This window comes from Scyliorhinus canicula, chromosome 4, assembly GCF_902713615.1.
Source record: "Scyliorhinus canicula chromosome 4, sScyCan1.1, whole genome shotgun sequence".
NCBI classification, from domain to species: Eukaryota; Metazoa; Chordata; class Chondrichthyes; order Carcharhiniformes; family Scyliorhinidae; genus Scyliorhinus; species Scyliorhinus canicula.
In genome coordinates this window covers 225,337,486-225,361,081 of record NC_052149.1, presented here as the reverse complement: position 1 = coordinate 225,361,081, position 23,596 = coordinate 225,337,486, and the positions used below count along the sequence as shown (strand labels likewise).

The window sequence follows — 23,596 nt, the reverse complement described above, 5'->3', positions numbered from 1 at the left end:
GAAACAGTGAAGGCACGGCAAAGTATTTCCCAGTCAGGATGTTGAGGAGCTTGGAGGAGAATTTCCAAGTGATGGTGTTTCCATGTGTCGGCTGCCCTTGTCCTTCTAGATGGTAGCGGCGATGGGTTTGAAGATGTGTGGCTGTCACATTCTCCCCCCACAGTTAGTGGATGGAGCAGAAAATTTCAATGTTGAAGCTTAGTTTGGAGAGGTGGAAGAAAAGGGGTTGAACAAATTTGGGAACAGCTCAAATGTGAACTGTTTGTTCTTGTGGAGGGTAAATGTTGACATGAACTAGATAGGCTGAATAACCAATTTTCAGGCTGTATCTTCTGTGCCTTTCTATATAGTCACATGATTCTATCTGATGTAATTATTTGATATTTTCCCTCTGCTGTTTTGTGGTGAACAGGTCTGATTCCCTTTTACGTTGGACCGGTTTATTCAGCCTCCAAATATGGAGTGGTGGGATTCACTAAATCGATGGCTGTGAGTGTTAAATCGTATCGTAAATAATCGTTTCCTGTATAATCTACCTACCCTGCACATCTTTGGGTTTTGAGGGTGAGACCCAACTGTCATGTGAGAGTACCTTTAAGAAATGGATGTTTAAGCAATGTACCTTTAAGAAATGGAGCAGCTCATATTACTGAAGTGATGTCAGAGGTGGGAGCTGAGCTGAGATCACTTCTGCTTTTTGCGAGTTTTAGTTTCAGTTTTGAGAAAAAGAGCTTGGGTGTGGCTGTGTTTGCAGTGAGCTGGATCTGCTGTGATCTCTGTCAGGAAAGACTATCTCTGAATCATTTGGGTGATTTAAACTGATAATAGTAATGTCTTTAACCTGATGTGTTTCTGTTTAAAGGTGTTAAGTATTTTGGAGGTTTGAAGGAACATTTTGAGGGATTATTTAGTGTTGTATTATTTTAAGTAAGGGGTGTTAAGGGATGCAATGTTTATTAAAGACGGTTAAATTGAATTCATGGATAAACATTGTTTTGTGTTTAAAAACCCACGTGTCCATAAATGTAATGCCACACCTGGAGACCAAGCCGTGTGCTTCAAAAGCAACAATACATTAAAGGGAGAGGTTGGTTGAACTCCATGATACCTTTTGGGGTTCTGAAACCAACGCTCCCATAACACCCATGCAGACACGGGGAGAATGTGCAAACCCCACACGGACAATGACCTGGAGCTGGGAGCGACCCCAGGTCCTTGGCGCCGTGAGGCAGCAGTGCTAACCACCGCCCTACCATGCCGCCCCGATCATAGCTCAACTTTTACCTTGACTCAATTCCTCACTAATCTCGATATCCCCTTAGTGCCCAAAAATCCAATGGATCCATGGATCCATGGATCCATTGATCCATAAATATACCTTAAATTGACTCCACATCATCAGGGGAGAGAATGACAAAGATTCACAATCCTTTGAAGGAAAACATTTTTCCTCATCCCAGACCAAAATGGTAAACCCCTCATGCTGAGACTGTGATCCGAGATCTAGACTTCCAGCGAGAGGAAACCACCTCTCAGCATCTAAACTGTCAAGTCTTCAAAGTCTTGTATGGTTCAATGATCTCCCTTCTCATTCTTCTTCATTCTTTTAAAACCAAGAGGTAATGATGAGACTTCTGAACGGTCAATATAACCTGAATTAGATACTGGGTACAGTGTTGAGCTCCACACTAGAGGAAGCAAATCAAAGCTTTACAGACTGAGCCACAAAAATTCAAGAGGAATCTGCCAGGTTTCATGAAAGACTGGGAAATTGAGGATTTTTAATTAGAACAATGTACAATGAGGCAGCAGGTTGGCCCAGTGGTTTGCACTAATGCCTCACAGCACCAGGGACCCGGGTTCAATTCCCGGCTTGAGTGACTGTCTGTGTGAGTTTGCAAGTTCTCCCTGTGTTTGCATGAATTTCTTCCGGGTGCTCCGGTTTCCTCTCATAGTCCAAAGATGTGCAGGTTAGGTGGATTGGCCATGACCAATGGCCGGGGTTATGTGTAGGGTGGGGGAGTGGCCCTAGATAGAGTGCCCTTTCAGAGGGTGGACGCAGACCCAATGGGCCGAATGGCCTCCTTCTGCATTGTAGGGTTGCTGTGGATTCACAAGCCCAAAATCTGTCATGGCCGTACTGAATGGGAGAGCATTTGCTTACTAATCCGCAGTGGCTTCACCCTTCTCTGTAATCTCCTCTGGTCCTGTGTGTCATAATATATAACTGACTGTGATGTAAAGACTTAACAAATTAATGATAATGCTTCTTACCACGAGAGGAAACCACAGAACAGCCATATCATGTCACCTCTGGGATTCTGGGTTCATAGAACATAGAACAGTACAGAACAGGCCCTTCGGCCCTCAATGTTGTGCCGAGCCATGATCACCCCACTCAAACCCACGTATCCACCCTATACCCGTAACCCAACAACCCCCCCTAACCTTACTTTTATTAGGACACTACGGGCAATTTAGCATGGCCAATCCACCTAACCCGCACATCTTTTGGACTGTGGGAGGAAACCGGAGCACCCGGAGGAAACCCACACAAACAGGGGGAGGACATGTAGACTCCACACAGACAGTGACCCAGCCGGGAATCGAACCTGGGACCCTGGAGCTGTGAAGCATTTATGCTAACCACCATGCTACCCTGCTGCCCCAGGTATTTGGTATTTAGGCATAAGAGAGATCAGTTGTGTATTTGAAAGTTCCGTAGTTAGAGATAGCATAGTTTAATGTAACATTATACTTCAGGAATAGGTGCAATCTTATAATAGTAATGCTAATAAATTAGTTTTGTTCGCTAACAAAGCTTGTTGTTCTTTGTTCAACATTACACATCCAAGCCATCCAGGTAAAGCAAAGTGGAGAACACCACACTGCATTCCTCCATTTCTGTCCTTGTGATTTAATTGCCCTGGAAAACACATGTGTATTCTAATCAATCTCTCCTCAGAGGACAACCCTCTCATCCTCGGAATCAATCCAATTAATCTTCATTGCAGCCCCTCTAAGCAAGATTTCCTTATACTTGCACTCTAACTCCCACTTGCAATTAGAGATTATCAGATTAATTGCCTTTCTAATTGGTTGCTGTACCTCCAACTCTCTGCGAATCATGTACAAGGACCCCCAAACCCCCTAAATCCCGACCTATTCCAATCTCTCACTGATAAAGGAAGACTCTCGTTTTCTATTCCTCCTATATAAGTGAATAATTTCACACTTTTTTGCGCATTATACTCGATCTGTCATAGAATCCCTACAGTGCAGAAGAGGCCCTTCGGCCCATCGAATCTGCACCGACACATGAATGGCCTTGGCCTGCCCACCTAATACCACTTGCCAGCACTTGGCCCATAGCCACTTGCCAAGTGCTCATCCAGGTACTTTTGAAAGGATGGGAGGCAACCCGCTTCTGTCATCCTCCCAGGCAGTGCATTTCAGACCTTCACCACTCTCTGAGTAAAAAGAGTTTCCCCTCAAATCCCCCTTAAACCTACCACCCCTCACTTTGATCTTGTGTCCCCTCGTAACTGACCCTTCAACTCAGGGGAACAGCTGTTCCCTTTCCACCCTGTCCATGCTCCTCACAGTCTTGTACACCTCAATCAGGTCACCCCTGTCTTTTCTGCTCCAGAAAAACAGCCCAAGCCTATCCCACCTCTCTTTATAACTTAAATGCTCCATCACAGGCAACATTCTGGTGAATCTTCCCTGCACCCCCTCCAGTGCAATTACATCCTTCCTATAATGTGGATCAGTCTGCACTGATTCTCTGAAAGAGCACCCTACCTATATCCACTCTCCCACCCTACCCCCATAACCCCAGCTGACCCACATGGTGGTCCGTGTGCAGGGCCCCATCCCACACCCAGAGGATCCGGCCGTCCATCACGCCGGTAGGGACCAAGAGGGAGAGGCCGCGATGGCCCAAGGTGTACAGCTGTCGCTTGTCTTTTGAACGGATGATGGACAGCATATGTCGCAGGGGTCTCTGCCTCACCAAGGGGTTGGTGCTGCACCTGTGCCATGTACATGAATACTTGGTACCATGTGGAGTAAGAAGAAACCTGCTCGACGGTCACCGCAGCCTTGAACTTCTATACCTCAGGATCATTCCAGGGCTCGAGCGGGGAACTGTGCGGCATCTCACAACCTACAGCCCAAAAGTCCATCCGTGAGGTCACGAATGCCCTGTTTGCCCAGACACTGAGTTATATAAACTCTTACATGGCCCAGGCCCAACAGGATGCATGGGCAGCAGGATTCTCCCCCAATGAAGGGTTGCCCGAGGTCCAGGGGGTAGTGGATGGCATGTATATTGCCCTGCGCTCACCAGGCCATCTTTGAGTGCCCATCAGCAACAGGAAGGGTTTCCGCTCCCTGAAAGTCCAGCTCGCGTGCAACCACCACATGAAGATCATGAACTAGCAGGCTTCCAGCTAGTGTGCATGGCAGCTGTATCCTGGGACCTCTTCAAAGACCGCCACAGCCCGCTTGGCTCTTGGGGGAAAATGGTTACCCACTGAGGACCTGTCTTTTGACACTGGTGCCGAGGCCGATGACTGATGCAGAGACCCGATACACCGAGGCCCATGCAGTCGCCCGGGCTGTCATGAGTGGCGCATCGGACTCCACAAAATGCAGTTCCAACGCCTCAAACACTCTGGTGGCGCATTCCCAGAGGGTCGCCTGCTTTGTGGTGGTCTGCTGTGCCCTTCACAATGTGGCACAGCAGAAGGGCGATGTGCTGGAGGTGGAGGGGAAGAATATGTAGCAACCTCGGAGGACAAGGAGGCGTCGGACCAAGAGGGGTCGGAGGACTAGCCTGTGGCCGACCCGCAGGACCAGCTGGAACAGGGAGGACAGGCAGCAGTGTGAGGGTCCGGCAAGCTCAGAGGTCCAGGGAGGCCCTCATTCTCTCCTGCTTCAAATACGTTGTGACCTTGCCCACCATACCTCCCCACCCACCCGGTTCCACCCCCCCAGGGTCTGTGTAACATCATTACAGGGTGATGGGACTGTGTTGACACTGTTAGACAGTCACTGTCAAAGGCAGGGGAGTGATGATAATCTGCTGAGAACAGTTGCTCCCCAATCTATATCATAGTCTGACTCCTACCTGTCTGCTGACGCAGCATGCTGCCTTCCTTTCTGTTTTTCACACCGAAGTGTGTAAATTCACATTTAGTCACGTTGTGCAGCATCTGCCCTGTGTTTGGGGGCACTTACAGCTGGCCATCCTTCCTGATGCTGCGTCCCTCGAGAGGGCATACAGTGCCTCAAAATGAACGGCCACCGATGCGAATGGCCGGGACTTTCCATCTCTTCCCTCCAGCTGGAGCCTCCTGAATCGCCGAAGTCTCCCTTCAGCCACAGGTTCCGTGCTGGCGGGATGGGTGAACTATGCAAATTGTCATTGACTATAGAGAGGCAAGCAGTCCCCTTAGGTGGCCGGTGCAGAGGAAAACCCGCTGTGAGGGGCAACAGGAGGGGACTGGAAAATTCTGGACTATGCTGTTGTTGCCGATGCTGACAGGGTCTGCTAGGCTGCGAGTCCTCGGCCCATCACTGGTTGAATACCGCCAATAGAATTTGCAGAATTTACAGTGCAAAAGGAGGCCATTCGGCCCGTCGAGTCTGTACTGACACACTGAAAGAGCACCCTACTTAAGCCCACGTCTCCACCCAATCCCTATAACCCAGTAACCGCACCTAACCTATTGGACACAGGGGCAATTTAGCATGGCCAATCCACCTAAGCTGCACATCTTTGGACTGTGGGACGAAACCGGAGCACACGGAGGAAAGCCACGCAGATACGAGGAGAAAATGCAAACTCCACACAGACAGTCACCCGAGGCCGGATTGAACCGGGGTCCCTGGCGCTCTGAGGCAGCAGTGCTAACCACTGTGTCACCGTGCTGTCAATGGTAGAATGAGTCCAGTAAGTAGTTACCCAAGGGCTTCAATTGGTCTTCGGGCAGCAGGGATGCTTCCCAGGCTGCCTGCCTGACTGGAGGGGTGAGGAAGGCAGCGGGACCCTATCCCGCACTCTCCCACCTAACTAACCAGTCCCCAGCATGTTTAGCAGCCTCTTCAGTCTGTCATTTTCTACCAGCCTTTTTAAGTAACAATTCTGCAAGTTCTGCACATGAAATCAGCAAGTACCAGTTTATATTTCTAACAGGCATATTTCACAACTTTTTGAAGCAGTTAAACCACAAACTGAAATTCAGCAAAACTGTTACAAAGAGATAGGATAAAATAGTTGCACAGAGACATTGGCCATCATTCAACCTCCACATTGTAACCGGGGCTGATCGCGGCACGGTGAGTGAATTGTGGGAAATACCAGAATCGAGATACGCGCTGGGCGGAAAACATTTTGCAATTCGCCCAGCCCACTCCCGATGGCGTAATGCGGATCATTTAATACTGCCTTTTAAAAAGGTGAAGCTCATGCAATGGCTGCTGAGGGGAGGTGAGGAGCCATTTCCATTAACCCACATGCAGCTCAAGGCCACCAGAGCTGCCGCCCCAGTGATCAGGGGGGGGTGGGGGGGGGGGCTTCCGGGGAAATTGGTGTTGTTCAGGGGGCTGGAAGGATTCAGAGAATGTCTTTTTTAACTAGAAGGTGTTCTCCATTCCCTGAATGTTCAGATCATGTGTGACTGCCGCCTCCTGATCATGCATAATATGTCACTTTCTTCCACAATATTGGTGACCTCTGAACCCTGACCCATCTCTCCAGGCACCCCCCCCACCCCCCGCTCCCAGCATACCACACGCAGGTGATGGGTGTGAGTGAGCACTCAGCAGACAGGGAGGGGTCACACTGTGATATAGATTGAGGAACAATGGCGCTCAGCTCTCTGCGGGTTATGATCAGTCCCCTGCCCTCAACAGTGACCCGCCGACGATGCCGACACAGTCACACAGCACCCTGGAGTGATGTAACACATACCCTGGGAGGGTGAGGAGATGAGGGTGGGGGGTGGGTAAGGTATCGATGACGGACCAGGCCATGTCCTATGTGAGTTGGGTGAGCATGAGGGCCTCTCTGGCCCTCCGGGCTTGCTGCACCCTCACCACGTCTGCCTGTCCTGTATCCTCTGGCAGGTCCTCCCGCCCCTCCCTGGGATCGTCCTCCAACCCCTGCTGACTATGCGCTACCTCATCATCCTCGTCCTCCTCCTCCGAAGTGGCCACATGTGCCTCATCACCAACCTCCAGCTCGTCGCTCCGCTGCTGTGCAAGGTTGTGGAGGACACAGCAGACGACCACAGAGCGGGCGACCCTCCATGGGGTGGACTGCAGGGCACCACCAGAGCGGTCAAGGGATTGGTACCGCATCTTGAAGTGCCTGATCTACCGCTCAATCACAGCTCGGGTGGCCACATGAGTCTCGTTGTATTGGGTCTCCGCTTCGGTCTCCGTATTGGCGACATAAGCCAGGTCCTCAGCAGGTACCCCTTACCCCGCAAGAGCCAACCGCCCATCCTGGGGTGCTCCTTGAAGAGGCCAGGGATGGCCGACTGCCCCAGGATGTAGCTGTTGTGTACACTCCCCGGCAAGCATGTACGCACGTGCATGATCTTCATGTGGTGGTTGCACAGGAGCTGTAAGTTCAAAGAGTGGAACTACTTACTGTTAACGTAGGGCACTCCCAGATGGCCTGGTGAGCACAACGCAACATGTGTGCTATCCATTACCCCCTGGACCTGTAGCATCCGGCGATGGTGGAGAATCCTGATGCCTGGGCATCTGTTGGGCTTGGTCCATTTCAAAGACAATGTTGTTTTCTGCCTGGGCAAACAGGACATCCATAATCTGTCGGATACGCCTGTTAGCTGTGGCATGAGAGATGCCACACAGGACTCCACTCGAGCCCTGGAAAGAGAGAGAAAACGGGGAACTACAGACCTGCCAGCCTGAAATCAATAGTTGGGAAAATGCTGGAATCTATTATAAAGGATGTGATAACTGGACACTTATAAAATAATGGCAAAGTTGTGCAGAGTCAACATGGATTTATGAAAGGCAAATTATGTTTGACAAGCCTGTTAGAGATTTTTTAAGGATGCAGCTAGCAGAATAAAGGTGTCACTCTCAGGTTGGCAGGCTGTGACTGAAGTGTTGGATAATGTAGACTTGCGAGGTTAACATATACCACCAACACTGAGGTAGGTTCAACTCTATTTTATTAACTAAATATGAACTAATCGACATTCGAGGACTGTGGGTATAAACAATGCTAGTTTAACTAGAGACCTAAGCCTGTCCGAACCAGTTGAATCTCTCAGCATGTGGTGTGAGTCTGAGCTAAACTTGATGAGCTCTTGTTCTACTGAGAGGCAGCATCCAGAATGAGCGGGAACCGTGGTGCCCTCTGCCTTTATAGTGTGTGTATTCTGACTGGTGATTGGCTGCAGTGTTTGTGCATGTTGATTGGTCCCAGTGTATGTCCATCAGTATGTGTCTGCACCATGATATACTGGTGCATATTATGACATCCCCCCTTTTAAAAAAAACATTGATGTGATTATGGGACAAATAGTATGGGTGTGTGAAGAATGTACCTAACTAAGTGTGAGGTGCGAAGACATATGTACTGATGAACCGCACCCTCAGGACGAAGGTGCCATCGATTCTCACGCCCAATCTCGATCATGTCCCCATGCTCCATAGGTGCAGATGTCTCAGACAAAACAAAAAGCTGCGCACGACTCACGTACTGCTGATCTCCCCGACATCCACCCACACGACATGGTTCGCATCCATCTTCTGGATGGTGGCTGATCTGCGCCTGCTGTTGTTCTCAGGCAGGTGGCTCCCTGCTCCTTCCTGGTCCGGTTACCCTTCACCTTGTTCCACAGTCATCACGGGATCCTCCGTACAGCTCCTCTGCTGACCCTGCCATGGACTGTGCAGAGCTTCCGGTCACTCTGCCTCCCCCTGACTGTGCTGCAGCCCACCCAGCTCCTGACCTGCCAACTATTAACCCAACCTTGAGGCAGTCAACCAGAGTTCGTCGCCCACCTCAGAGACTGAATTTATGAAATTTGCAAATGAGTGGACTTTCTGAGATGCTTTCTTCCCTGTTAAAATCGTTCTCCCGTGCTTTGTAAATAGCATCGTTTTTGTTCAAGTTACTGCATATTAATCATCTGCACCAGGCACCTTCCTTTGTATATAGCTTTGTTTCCTGTAAATAGCAAGATGGTGTATTGGCTCTTTGATCGGTATTAGGTTGAACCTTGTGGCGGTATTGAGAGATATCTGGCGACTCTGAAGGCATACTCATAATGAGGATTAAGAAAAGTGACCTTATTGACTGCCATATTTATAGCAGGTAAATATAGCAACAAAGTAAAAAGTGGATCTGTTGGGGAGAGCTCGCAGAGAGTTGCCTCGCTCCGGCACCATCTTCTATGCAATCTGTGGTCATTTAGGACACACCCAGCCATCAAGGCACCTGCCCCTTTATTGGCTCAGATAGATGGCAGTGATCAAGAAGCTGCCCAATTAATTGGGACCAAGCTTAAGGCCCGCCTAAAAGCGCACGGAGCCCTCCAAGTATAAGAAGGAACCCTCTCCAATGGTTCAGTCTCTTGCATTTGGCTCTCAAACGGAGAGATCCTTCCACCAGTTGAATGCTCGCTTCCGGACAGACGACCTTAGCTATACTGCTTTACCTTTTCAAACCCAACAGCTTCAGATCTGAACAAAGGTCATTGTTCCTCTGACCTAAGTGGGCACCTAAAGTAAAGTATAGGTGTTAGTGATGGATATAGTTTAGCCCTCAGTGTTATTGTGCATGAGTAAATCATACTTTGTGTCAATAAAGTAGTATTGACTTTGAACTAACTAATTGATGTATTGGCTCTTTGATCGGTATTAGGTTGAACCTTGTGGCGGTATTGAGAGATACCTGGCGACTCTGAAAGCATACTCATAATGATGATTAAGAAAAGTGACCTTATTGACTGCCATATTTATAGCAGGTAAATATAGCAACAAAGTAAAAAGTGGATCTGTTGGGGAGAGCTCGCAGAGAGTCGCCAGAGAGGCACCATCTTCTGTGCAATCTGTGGTATTGCGGTATGGGGAGCACACGGTCCCACTCTACAGGTGTGGTACAGCAGAAATGGAAAAGTATTTTTTAAAACAAAACAATGTTTATTCTATGAACTTAAGTTACCTTTCTGTGAACATCTTATCAACCATCAATTCAAATACAACCCCCAAAGAATACAACACTAAGTAATCCTTAATAACTTCCCAAACAACATCCAGAAGACAAAAGAAACAACTTTTAACAGAAGCACATTAGGTTTACATTCACTACTGAGAACATTTATGATTCTGAATTCACCAAATGATCAAGAGATAGTTTTTTGATTACAGAGAGAACAGCAGTACACCTGCTCTGCCTGGCTTGAGCTCCAACACTGAAAACACAACTAAAACACACCCTGCAGCAAACAGCCTAAAACAAATGTAAAAAGCTGACAGACAGCCCATCTCCACCCACACTCTGACATCACTGATAAACACCCATTTCTTCAAGGAACATTTCTTAAGCACCCATTTCTTAAAGGTACTCTCACATGACACCTCCTCCCAAGAAAAAAAACCCACCAACTTCAAGATGGTTTCATTTTTCACCTTTTCACTATCCTTTAAGAAATGCACACAGTAAGTGTGCTTTTTTGTTTCACAAAGCAACACACGCAAACAGGTATAATAATACAGTCCATTTTTTGTGTTCTACTTCCAACTGAAATCTTTCTTGATTGACAGTCTCTTTGAACAAGAAGGCCTCTGCAAGATTTGTCCATTTCTCTATGCCTCGGCATGTCTCTTTAAAGTCAGATACTTTAGTTCAATCTGATCACAATTCTCCAACACAGGAGCATTGGTTATCACAGCTTTCAGGCAGTCAAATGCCTGTTGAAAGTCGGCTGTCTATTGAAATTTTCGACGTTTCTTCAGCAAGTCCATCAGTGGAGCAATCACGCTACAAAACTTTTGCACAAAAGTTTGATCAAATCCACTCATGCGAAGACCCTTTGTCTCGAGGTTATCGGAAACTCCTCAATAACTGTTGGTTTCACATCCCGTGTGACCATTCGGCCCTGTCCGATTGTATGGCCAAGGAAAGTGACCTGGGTTTTCCAAATTCAGTTCTTGCTAGGTTTATCACCAAACCCGCCTCCTGAAGTTTTTTTAAATAAATTTAGAGTACCCAATTAATTTTTTCCAATTAAGGGGCAATTTAGCGTGGCCAATCCACCTACCCTGCACATCTTTTGGGTTGTGGGGGCAAAACCCACGCAAACACGGGGAGAATGTGCAAACTCCACACAGACAGTGACCCAGAGCCGGGATCGAACCTGGGACCTCAGCGCCGTGACGCCTCCTGAAGTTGATCGAATAACTCCATCAGATGTTTTAAATGTTCTGTCCATGTCTGGCTGAAAATTTCCAGATGGTCGATGTATACCGCACAATTGGGTAATCCTGAAACAACTTTGTTAGTTAACCGTTGAAATGTGGCTGGGGCATTTTTCATGCCAAATGGCATAACTTTGAATTGGTATATACCATATGGAGTCACAAAAGCTGAAATCTCCTTTGCCCTTTCGGGTAAAGGTACCTGCCAGTAACCTTCAACTAAATCCAGTTTAGAAATAAAAGGTGATTGTCCCACTTTCTCAATGCAATCCTCCAAACGTGGGATAGGATAAGAGTCCATTCTTTTAACTGCATTAACCTTTCTATAGTCCACACACAACCATTGGGTACCGTCTGGTTTTGGTACCATCACTATGGGTAAGCTCCATTGGCTGCAACCTACATCAATTATGCCATTTTTAAGCATACTCTCAATCTCTTTGTTAACCTGTGCCAATTTTAAAGGGTTACGTCTGTATGGACATTGTTTGACTGGAACAGCATTTCCCGCATCTACTTCCTGTCTAGCCATTTTAGTACTTCCCAAGTTATTTCTACAAACTTGCCCACGTGATATCAATAACTCTTTCAGGTCAGTCCGTTTTTCCTCTGGAAGGTAATTCAACAATTTATCCCAATTTTTACGAACATCCTTGTTTACCAATTTAATTTCAGGTATGTCAAATTCGCAGTCATCTGGATTTGGTTCGTCACTTTGAGTTAGAATCATTAAAACCTCCTCCTTTTTCTCTCCTTCCCTTTCAAAGTACCTTTTAAGCATATCCACATGACACACTCGGTGATTCTTCCTTCTATCTAGTGTTTTTTCCACATAATTCACCTCACTTAATTTCCTTTTAATCTGATAAATTCCACAAAACCTAGCTTTTAAAGGTTCACCTACCACTGGTAACAATACTAAAACTTTATCTCCACTGGCAAAACTACGAACTTTGGATTCCTTGTCCGCTACCCGTTTCATCAGATTTTGTGCAACTTTTAAATGTTGTCGAGCCAATTCAACTGCTCTATTTAATCATTCCCTAAAATCTTACACGTAATCTAATAATGTAAGTTCTGATTTCTCACTCACCAATTTTTGCTCAATTAATTTAAGTGGTCCTCTTACCTCATGACCAAAAATTAGTTCAAAAGGATTGAATTTGGTTGACTCATTAGGTGATTCCCTAATTGCAAACAGTACGAATGGAATTCCTTTATCCCAATCCTTTGGATAATGTTGACAATAAGCCCTCAACATTGTCTTTAATGTCTGATGCCACTTTCTAACACTCCCTGCAATTCTGGATGGTTCGCAGTTAATTTAAATTGTTTTAATCCAAAGCTATTCATAACTTCTTTGAATAACCTTGAGGTAAGATTTGATCCTTGATCTGATTGTATTTCTGTGGGTAGTCCATATCTTGTAAAGAATTTAAGTAACTCCTCCATAATCTTTTTAGCTGTAATATTACGGGTGGGTCAGTAAATTTGCAGACTATACGAAGATTGGTGGAGTTGTGGATAGTGAGGAGGGCTGTTGTCGGCTGCAAAGAGACATAGATAGGATGCAAAGCTGGGCTGAGAAGTGGCAGATGGAGTTTAATCCTGAAAAGTGTGAGGTTGTCTATTTTGGAAGGACAAATATGAATGCGGAATACAGGGTTAACGGTAGGGTCTTGGCAACGTGGAGGAGCAGAGAGATTTTGGCGTCTATGTTCATAGATCTTTGAAAGTTGCCACTCAAGTGGATAGAGCTGTGCAGAAGGCCTATTGTGTGCTAGCGTTCATTAGCAGAGGGATTGGATTTAAGAGCCGTGAGGTGATAATGCAACTGTACAAAACCTTAGTAAGGCCACATTTGGAGTAATGTGTGCAGTTCTGGTCGCCTCATTTTAGGAAGGATGTGGAAGCTTTGGAAAAGGTGCAAAGGAGATTTACCAGGATGTTGCCTGGAATGGAGAGTAGGTCTTACGAGGAAAGGTTGAGGGTACTAGGCCTTTTCTCATTAGAATGGAGAAGGATGAGGGGCGACTTGATAGAGGTTTATAAGAATACCAGGGGAGTAGTTAGAGTAGACAGAGACTTTTTCCTCGGGTGGAACAAACCATTACAAGGGGACATAAATTTAAGGTGAATGGTGGAAGATGTAGGGGAATGTCAGAGGTAGGTTCTTTACCCAGAGAGTAGTGGGGCATGGAATGCACTGCCTTTGGAAGTAGTTGAGTCAGAAACATTAGGGACCTTCAAGCGGCTATTAGATAAGTACATGGATTACTGTAGAATGCTGGGGTGTCGATTGATTTTTTCTTTAATCTTGGACAGAAGTTTGGTGCAATATTGTGGCCTGAAGAGCCTGTTCTGTGCTGTATTTTTCTATGTTCTATGTCCTGGAATGGCCTCTGGAAACCTAGTAGACACATCCATTATCATCAAACGATACTGATTCCCACTTTTTGTTTTAGGAAGCGGTCCTGCTCAATCAATTAGTACCCTTGTAAAAGGTTACTCAAATGCTGGAGTGGGTATTAAGGGCGCTGGTTTTATCACTACTTGAGTTTCCCTATCACTTGACATGTGTGACATCATTGACAAAATTTAACTACATCTTTATGTAGTCCAGGCCAATAAAAATGTTTTTGGATTTTAGCTTGAGTTTTCCTTATTCCCAAATGACCTCCCACTAGTACCTCATGTGCAACTCGCAACACCTCCTTTCTATATCATACCGACAATACTTCTGCCTACTTTTCATCCGCCTGCATATGGAAAGGTCTCCATTTTCTAATCAAGACATTACTTTTACGGTAATAACACTCTGGTATCCACTCAGATTCGTCTTCCGTGTATGCTTTCTGATACATCCATTTTATTTCTACATCTTTCTGTTGTAACTCCGCCAATTTTCCTGAACTAAATGTATCTGCCTCATCCTCCACCTGTTCTTGTTTCAACCATCTGACCAAAAATTGTTTCTGATAATTGCACTTCAACTTCATCTTCATTCTCTGATTTCTCCTCTTGTCTTATCCTGTGATTTTGCGACCTTGTTACTACAGAATCCGGACAAATCCCAGGACATTTGTACATCAACACTTCAGTCTGATTTTCCACTGGCTTATCAACCACAGTAGGCATCACTCCCACCTGTGATCCAGCTATATCATTACCCAAGTTAAACTGTATTCCTGGACAATATAGTTTCTTTATTACTCCTACTACCACTTCATTGGATTGGATTGGATTGGATTAGATTTGTTTATTGTCACGTGTACCGAGGCACAGTGAAAAGTATTTTTCTGTGAGCAGCTCAACAGATCATTAAGTACATGGGAAGAAAAGAGAATTAAAAAAAATACATAATAGGGCTACACAAGATATACAATGTAACTATATAAGCACTGGCATCGGATGAAGCATACAAGATGTAGTTAATGAGGTCAGTCAATAAGAGGGTCATTTAGGAGTCTGGTGACAGTGTGGAAGAAGCTGTTTTTGAGTCTGTTCGTTTGTGGTCTCAGACTTCTGTATCTCCTGCCTGATGGAAGAAGTTGGAGGAGTGAGTAAACCGGGTGGGAGGGGGCTTTGATTATGCTGCCCGCTTTCCCCAGGCAGCGGGAGGTGTCGATGGAGTCAATAGGAGGAAGGCAGGTTTGTGTGATGGACTGGGCGGTATTCATGACTCTCTGAAGTTCCTTGCGGTCCTGGGCTGAGCAGTTGCTATGCCAGGCTGTGGTGCAGCCTGATAGGATGCTTTCTGTGGTGCATCTGTAAAAGGGTTAATGTGGACATGCCAAATTTCCTTAGTTTCCTGAGGAAGTAAAGGCGCTGCTGTGCTTTCTTGGTGATAGTGTCGACGTAAGTGGACCAGGACAGATTTTTGGAGATGTGCACCCCTAGGAATTTGAAACTGCTAACCATCTCCACCTCGGCCCCGTTGATGCTGACAGGGGTGTGTACAGTACTTTGTTTCCTGAAGTCAATGACCAGCTCTTTAGTTTTGCTGGCATAGAGGGAGAGATTGTTGTCGCTACACCACTCCACTAGTTCTCTATCTCCCTCCTGTATTCTGACTTGTCATTATTTGAGATCCGGCCCACTATGGTCGTATTGTCAGCAAACTTGTAGATGGAGTTGGAACCAAGTTTTGCCACGCAGTCGTGTGTGTACTGAGAGTAGAGTAGGGGGCTAAGTACGCAGCCTTGTGGCGGAGGAGTGTTGTTGTTCATTCTTACTGATTGTGGTCTGTTGGTCAGAAAATTGAGGATCCAGTTGCAGAGTGGAGAGTCAAGTCCCAGATTTTGGAGCTTTGATATGAGCTTGGCTGGGATTATGGTGTTGATGGCAGGGCTGTAGTCAATAAATAGGAGTCTGATGAAGGAATCCTTGTTTTCGAGATCCTCTAGGAATGAGTATAGGGCCACGGAAATGTGGACCGGTTCCGATGATATGCAAATTGCAGTGGGTCAAGGCGTTCCGGGAGTATGGAGGTGATGCGCTTCATGATCAGCCTCTCGAAGCACTTCATTACAACTGAAGTCAGGGCCACCGTACCAGTATGATGGTGGTCTTCTTGAAGCAGGTGGGGACCTCGGAGTGGAGTAGGGACAGTTTAAAGATGTCCGCAAACACCTCTGCCAGCTGGTCCGCACAGGCTCCGAGTGCACGACCAGGGATCCCGTCCGGGCCCGTCGCCTTCCGAGGTTTCACTTTCAGGAAGGCCGATCTGATTTGGGAAGCTGTGATGCTGGGTATGGGTGAATTATGGGCTGCTGGGGCACTCAACAGTGGATTGTTGGTTATCTGCTCGAACTGAGCATAGAATGCATTGAGTTCATTGGGGAGGGGTGCGCTGCTACCAGAGATACTGCTCGGCTTCGCTTTGTAGCCTGTTATGTTGTTTAGTCCTTGCCGCAACCGCTGAGAGTCTGTCTGTGACATTAGCTTGGTTTGATATTCTCTCTTGGCATCTCGGATGGCTTTGCAGAGATCGTATTGGACTTTCCAACCTTACCTTATATAATTGAAAACTACGCCTCTCACACTTTAATTCCACATATTACCACCTTTTCTGGCAACATTCTTCCCAAACTACATAACTCCTCATCTCTTACCATTAAAGACTGACTAGCTCCCGTATCTCTTGAAATTGTGATTTCGTTACCTGCTCCTCCTGATACACATGAGTAAACTTTGCTCACACAATTAAATTCCTTAAAGAGATCTGGCACCTTCTTATCAATCACCTCTTGATCAGGCTGTACAATCTTTTGCACAACCTTCGCTTCACTTGGGCTTTCCTTTCCCACTTTACCAAACTTATCCTGTTTGACCACATCAGCCTTCCCAGTGCTTTCAACCACCAACACTGTAACTTTACATTGCCTAGTTTATTACAGTGAAAATATTTGAAACTTTTCAATTCGTTTCCACCCTCCTGGATTTCTTTTTTAACCTGAGGCAGACTCTCCTTATTATCTCCCACCAGATTACCTTTATCTTTACCACTTGAGTATTTCTCATGTCCCCAGTTTCTACCCCTCACTGGCTGAAACTGTCAGAAACCAAGCTTTGATTTATGAACTAATTCATAATCATCTGCCATTTGTGCTGCTAATCTCACAGTTTTAACCCTCTGCTCTTCCCGTAGTTTTAACCCTCTGCTCTTCCCGCAGTTTTAACCCTCTGCTCTTCCACATGAGTTCTCACTACATCAGGAATTGAATTTTTAAACTTCTCCAAAAGTATAATTACTCTGAGAGCTTCATAAGTTTGGTCTATTTCAAAGCCCTTATCCACCTATCAAAATTACTCTGTTTGAGCCTTTCAAACTCCATGTATGTTTGATCAAATTCTTTCCTTAAATTTCTAAACCTTTGTCTGTAAGCTTCAGGCACTAGCTCATATGCACCTAAGATGGATTTTTTCACCTTCTCATACGTCCCAGATACCTCCTCCGGTAGCAAACACTTCCTACCAGCTTTGTTTGAATCAGTAATATCCACATGTCCTGTGGCCATTTCATTTGTTTAGCCACCTTCTCAAATGAATTGAAAAAGGCTTCCAGCTCCTTCTCATCAAACCTTGTCAATGCTTGGACATATTTAAATAGATTCCCACCAAGCCTTCGACTTTGACGCTTTTTCTCACTGTCCTCATCACTGTCATCCAACTTTCTGTTTCCCTTTACACCTGCCAATTTTAACTGACTGTCATGTTTCATGACCATTTTCTGAAGTTCAAACTCTCTCTCTTTATCTTTTTCCCTGATTTGTATCTCTCTTTCTCTTTCTTTTGTTCTGTTTGGGCTATTCTTTCTTTTCTCCTTTCCTCTCTCTCCTTTTCTTTCCCTCTCTCTTTCTTTTTCCTCTCTCTTCTTTATTTTTCCTCTCTATCTGAAAATGAAATGAAAACAATGAAAATCGCTTATTGTCATGAGTAGGCTTCAATGAAGTTACTGTGAAAAGCCCCTAGTCGCCACATTCTGGCACCTGTCTGGGGAGGCTGGTACGGGAATCGAACCGTGCTGCTGGCCTGCTTGGTCTGCTTTAAAAGCCAGCGATTTAGCCCAGTAAGCTAAACCAGCCCCTATCTCTTTTGCTTTTTCTTTTTTCTTTTTCTTCTCTCTCGTATTCAAGTTGCTTTAATTATTTCTCATGTTCCATTTGTTTAATTTGTAACAGAATTTTTGCCATTTCCAATGAGTCAAACTGTACCTCAGGCAACTTTAAATACTTAGCCACCACCATAATTACCTCACCTTTTCGCATTTTGTCAGATAATGTTAACTGCAATGTTTGTACAAAATCTAACAGTCTGCTTTTAGTCTCTGTCTGTAAGGTACCGCGTGTGACCGTCTCCATCCCCAAAAACTTGAGAGCCTCTGAAAGAGCCATTGTCCACAACACACTCCCCACTTAAACTAGAATACCACACCGGAAAAGCAACCACAATATGCTCACACCTCACTGTCTTTAAGTTCACTCAACCAATCCAATAGATAGTCTTTTATCCCGGACGAGCCCCCAATTTGTCATGGGCCAGGGTTTAGAGAACCCCAAAGTGTATCATGGAGTTCACCTGACCCACAACTTTTTATAGATTGTGGTATGGGGAGCACAAGGCCCACTATACAGGTGTGGTAGAGCAGAAATAGAAAAGTATTTTTTTCAAAGCAAAACAATGTTTATTCTGTGAACTCAAGTTAACCTTTTTAAAACATACAGTGAACATCTTAGCAACCATTAATTCAAATACGACCCCCAAAGACTACAACACTAAGTAATTCTTAATAACTTCCCAAACAACATCCAGAAGACAAAAGAAACACCTTTTAACAGAAGCGCATTAGATTTACATTCACTACTGAGAACATTTATAATTCTGAATTCACCAAATGGTCAAGAGATAGTCTTTTGATGGCAGAGAGAACAGCAGTACTCCTGCTTGGTCTGGCTTCAGCTCCAACACAGAACAAAACTAAAACACATCTGCAGCAAACAGCCTAAAACAAAAGTAAAAAGCTGACAGACAGCCCAGCTCCACCCACACCCTGACATCACTGATAAACACCCATTTCTTAAAGGTACATTTTTTAAGCACCCATTTCTCAAAGGTGCTCTCACATGATTCTGGCGGGGAGGGTGGGATTATGCTCCCAGTGTCACTGGCGGGGATGGTGCAGATGGTAAAGGTGATGGTCCTCCCAAGTTTTGTATTCATATTTCAGTGCCTGCCTAATTGTATCCCCAAGACTTCTATGAAGAGGGTGAATGCGGTGATCTCTGAATTTGTGTAGAAAGGTAAGATCCCGTGGGTAAAGAAGGTGCTGCAGGATCGGGGTCGAGGGGAGGGGGTGCTGGCCCGACTGAATTTCAGAAATTATTACTGGGCGACGAATATAGCTATGGTCAGGAAGTGGGTAGTGGGGGAGGGGTCAGTGTGGGAGCATGTGGAGACGACCTCATGTAGAGCACAAGTTTAGGGGAACTGGTAGCGGCACCTCTGCTGTTCTCGCCAGCTCGGTATTCTACAACCCAGCAGTAGTGGCGGCCTTGAGGGTGTGGGGACAGTGGCAAAAGCATATGGGAGTAGAGGGGCTTTGGTTTGGACACCTATTTGTGGCAATGACCGGTTTGCACCAGGGGGATTGGATGGGGGTTTTGGAGTTGGCAGCGAGTGGGGATCGAGCGGTTTGGGGACCTGTTTATTGACGGCAGCTTGGAGGATTTGGAGGCGAAGTTTGAGCTGGCCAGGGGGAATGGGTTCAGCTACCTGCAGGCAAGGGACTTTGTGTGAAGGCAGGTCTCGACCTTTCCGTACCTACCACCCCAGGGATACGGGACAAGGTAGTGTTGAAAATAGGAGTGGGGGAGGGGAAGGTCTCGGAAATTTATAAAGAACTCATGGAATGGGAGGGAGCCCCGATCGGGGAGGTGAAGCACAAATGGGAGGCAGAATTGGACAAGGAATTAGAGGCAGGACTGCGGGAGGAACTCCTGAATAGGGTTAACGCATCCTCATCCTGTGCCAGGCTTAGCCTGATTCAATTTAAGGTGGTCCATAGGGCACATCTGACTGTGGCCCGTATGAGCAGGTTCCATGAAGGGCTGGAGGATAGGCCTGGGCGGTGTGCGGGAAGGTCTGCAAAACATGTCTACATGTTATGGGTTTGTCCAAAGCTTAGCAGATTTTGGCAACGATTTGCCAATGACATGTCAACGGTATTGAAGGCACGGGTGGTTCCGAGTCCATAGGTGGCGATTTCTGGTGTCGGAAGACCCGGGAGTCCAGGGGGCAAGAGAGGCTGAAAGCCTCACAATTGCTCTCGCCGCTGCCTGCTAATATTTTGAAGTTTAAATTTATAACCAACCCTTCGATATGAAAATAGTAAACTACCAACACCGGCATTAAAGGGTAAATTATTTTATTTTCAACTGCTTTAGAACATTTCTTCATTCTTCTCGGTGACTCATTGCTGACATTCGTTTGATCACTGAGCAGATTACGGAGTTGCTGGGAGAAGACCAGATGGTTCTGCCTCATATTCAAACTTGGATTCTTCAAACACCTTCATCAATGCCCCAGTCCTGGTCTGATCCGTGGCCAGCCGCAGGAATCCTTCAGCGACATCAGCAGTCCTTAAAGGAAAATCAGATGGGATTTCTTAACATTCATTCAATTTGTTTTATCCCGGAGGGTGAAAGCAGCTCGCCACGTTGGATATTTCTGGGGCTTTAGCTCAGCTGCTCTCACATTATCCACAATGTCAGTCAGGAGATAATTCCAATCAAATATGTCGGCCGGAATTCTCTGGTATCGCAATTCCATTTTAGGCCTAGTTTAGGCCTTTGCTTCCCTGGTAGCCCGAAGAGGGATCTTATTGGTGTGGATGGACTTGGAACCCCCAAAATCGGGGGGATGGGTCAGTGACATGGCCGGGTTTCTCAGGCTGGAGAAGATCAAGTTCGCCCTGAGAGGATCAATGTTAGGGTTCACCGGGAGGTGGCAGCCGTTTATCGACTTCTTTGGGGAAAATTAAGCTGTCAGCAGATATAACGGGGGGTGAAAGAGGGAGGCATGGAGGGGTTGTTGAGGTGAGAAACACTGAAACACTTAGTGGGGAAGCGGGTCTGGGGAACTGTGTATGTGAGCCACGTTGGCTGGATTTGGTTCTTGGTTGGGCGGGTGTTATTTGTTCTGTTGGTTGTTGCCCTTGAAAACTGTTGTTAAAATGATATATGCCTTAATAAAATACTTTCCAAAAAAATCAGAGAGTTTGTAACATTACAGAATTTCTGCTTTCAGCTGACCTGCTTTGAGAATCATGGAGTTCGATTACACGTGCTGTGTCCTGGTTTTGTTGACACTGCACTTTTCGCAGGTCTGCGATCAGTGAGGACTCCAGAAAAGAAGGCGAAGTCAGAGGCGATGATCAACAAATTTGGAGTTCTGAAGTGAGTATAACAGTCAGAAAGGGGTCAGGGATTAGTTAGGATGACCACAGTTCAATGTATGGAGCGAGGTGGTGGTGGGTGGTGTAGTGTAATTGTCACTGGACTAGTACACCAGAGACCCAAGGTAATTTCTGAGGACCCAGGTTCAAATCCCACCATGGCAGGAAGTGGAATTTGAATTCAATAAAAAAATTTGCAATTAAAAACCTAATGATGACCATGAAACCATTGTGAAAAAACACATCTGATTCACTAATGTCCCTTCATGGAAGGGAATCTGCCTGTCATCCTTACCTGGTCTGGGCCTACAGGTGACTCTTGACTGCCCCCTGAATTGGCATAGCAAACCACTCAGTTCAAGGGCAATTAAGGATGGGCAGTAAATGCTGGGCGGCGGGATTCTGTCTTCCTGCTGATTGTCAATGGGATTCCCATTGTAACCTCCCCTCGCCATCATGCAACCCACTGGCAAAATGGAATTGTGACACCAGAGAATTCCGGCCGACATATTTGATTGGAATTATCTCCTGACTGACATTGTGGATAATGTGAGAGCAGCTGAGCTAAAGTCCAACGTGGCGAGCTGCTTTCACCCTCTGGGATAAAACAAATTGAATTAATGTTAAGAAATCCCATCTGATTTTCCTTTAAGGACTGCTGATGTCGCTGAAGGATTCCTGCGGCTGGCCACGGATCAGACCAGGACTGGGGCTTTGATGAAGGTGTTTGAAGAATCCAAGTTTGAATATGAGGCTGAACCATCTGGTCTTCTCCCAGGAATTCAGTAATCTGCTCAGTGATCAAACGAATGTGAGCAGCGAGTCACCGAGAACAATGAAGAAATGTTCGAAAGCAGTTGGAAATAAAATAATTTACCCTTTAATGCCGGTGTTGGTAGCTTTACTATTTTCATTTCGAAGGGTTGGTTATAAATATAAACTTCAAAATATTAGCAGGCTGCGGTGACAGAAATTGGGAGGGTGAGAGATGATAGGGGCACGGTGGTATCAGAGCCAAAGGAGGTGAATGGGGTCTTTGAGGCATTTTACTGGAGATTGTTTGATTCAGAGGCTCCGGTGGGGGATGATGGGATGAGGCTGTATTTGGATGGGGTTTAGTATCTGAAGGCTGAGGAGGTGAAGGTGCAGAGATTGGCGATCCTGTTTGGGCTGAGCTCGGTAATGGATTGTGTGGGATTGATGCAGGTGGGCAAGGCCCCAGGTTCGGATGGGTTCCCAGTCGAATTTGGTAGTTTGGTTTGGAACTGGGGCCCCTGCTAGTGGAGGTGTATAATGAGTCAATGGTGAGGGGGGGATGCTTCTTGCCCACACTGTCTCAGGCTTCGATATCGCTCACTAAAGAAGGACAAGGACCCGGAGCGGTGTGGATCGTACCGCCCGATCTTGGTGTTGAATGTCGATGCGGAGTTGTTGGAGAAAGTGCTGGCGATGCGGATAGAGTGTGCCAGAGGTGATGGGTGAGGACCAGGCTGTGTTTGTGAAGGGGCGGAGGTTGTTGGCGAATGTATGGAGGATGCTTAATGTTATAATGATGCTCTTGGTGGGCCGAGAAATGGACGTGGTGGTGACAATGAAGGCGAGAATGTTTTTGACCAGGTCGAGTGGGTGCATTTGTTTGAGGTGTTGGGGCGGTTTAGGCAGGGGTTTGTGGATTTTGTTCGGTTGCTGTATAAGGCACATAAGGCAAGTGTTCGGATGACCAAGGTCAGCTCGGATTATTTTGGGTTACAGCAGGGGACAAGGCAGGGGTTCCTGCTTTCTGCTGCCCTTTGCCTGGGGATTGAGCCACTGGAAATGCCGCTGACGAGTTTGAGGGTCTGGAGGGGTATTAAGGAGGGGCAGGAAGGGAGGTGTTGAGCACTTAGTTTCTTTGTGCACGGATGATCACCTGTTGTATATTTCAAATCCAATTGGGGGCTTTGATAGGATCATGGGGATTTTGGGGGAGTTTGGGGTACAAGCTTAATTTGGGGAAAAGTGAGGTATCGTGATTAATGCATGGGGAAAGGAGAGGAGGTTGGGTGAATTGCCACTTAAGTTGATGGCGAGCTTTTTCTCCCTTGCGATACAGGTGGCACGGAGTTGGGCCAAGTTGTATAAGTTGAACTTGGCGTGGTTGGTGGAGGGAACAAAGGCGGACTTTAAGAG

The 23,596-nt window shown here is 46.2% G+C and overlaps 1 protein-coding gene across 1 annotated transcript in view; it reads left to right on the top strand.

Annotated features, from left to right (window-relative positions):
* The window catches only part of LOC119965408 (15-hydroxyprostaglandin dehydrogenase [NAD(+)]-like), a 41,849-nt gene extending 19,538 nt beyond the window's left edge, over window positions 1-22,311 (top strand). Inside the window, exons 5-7 of the mRNA XM_038796160.1 lie at window positions 413-489; window positions 21,280-21,428; window positions 22,081-22,311. Coding sequence (XP_038652088.1) covers window positions 413-489; window positions 21,280-21,428; window positions 22,081-22,216 — 362 coding nt within the window. The 3' untranslated portion in view covers window positions 22,217-22,311. The remainder of the gene's footprint in view (window positions 1-412; window positions 490-21,279; window positions 21,429-22,080) is intronic.
* Window positions 22,312-23,596: the final 1,285 nt, after the last annotated feature.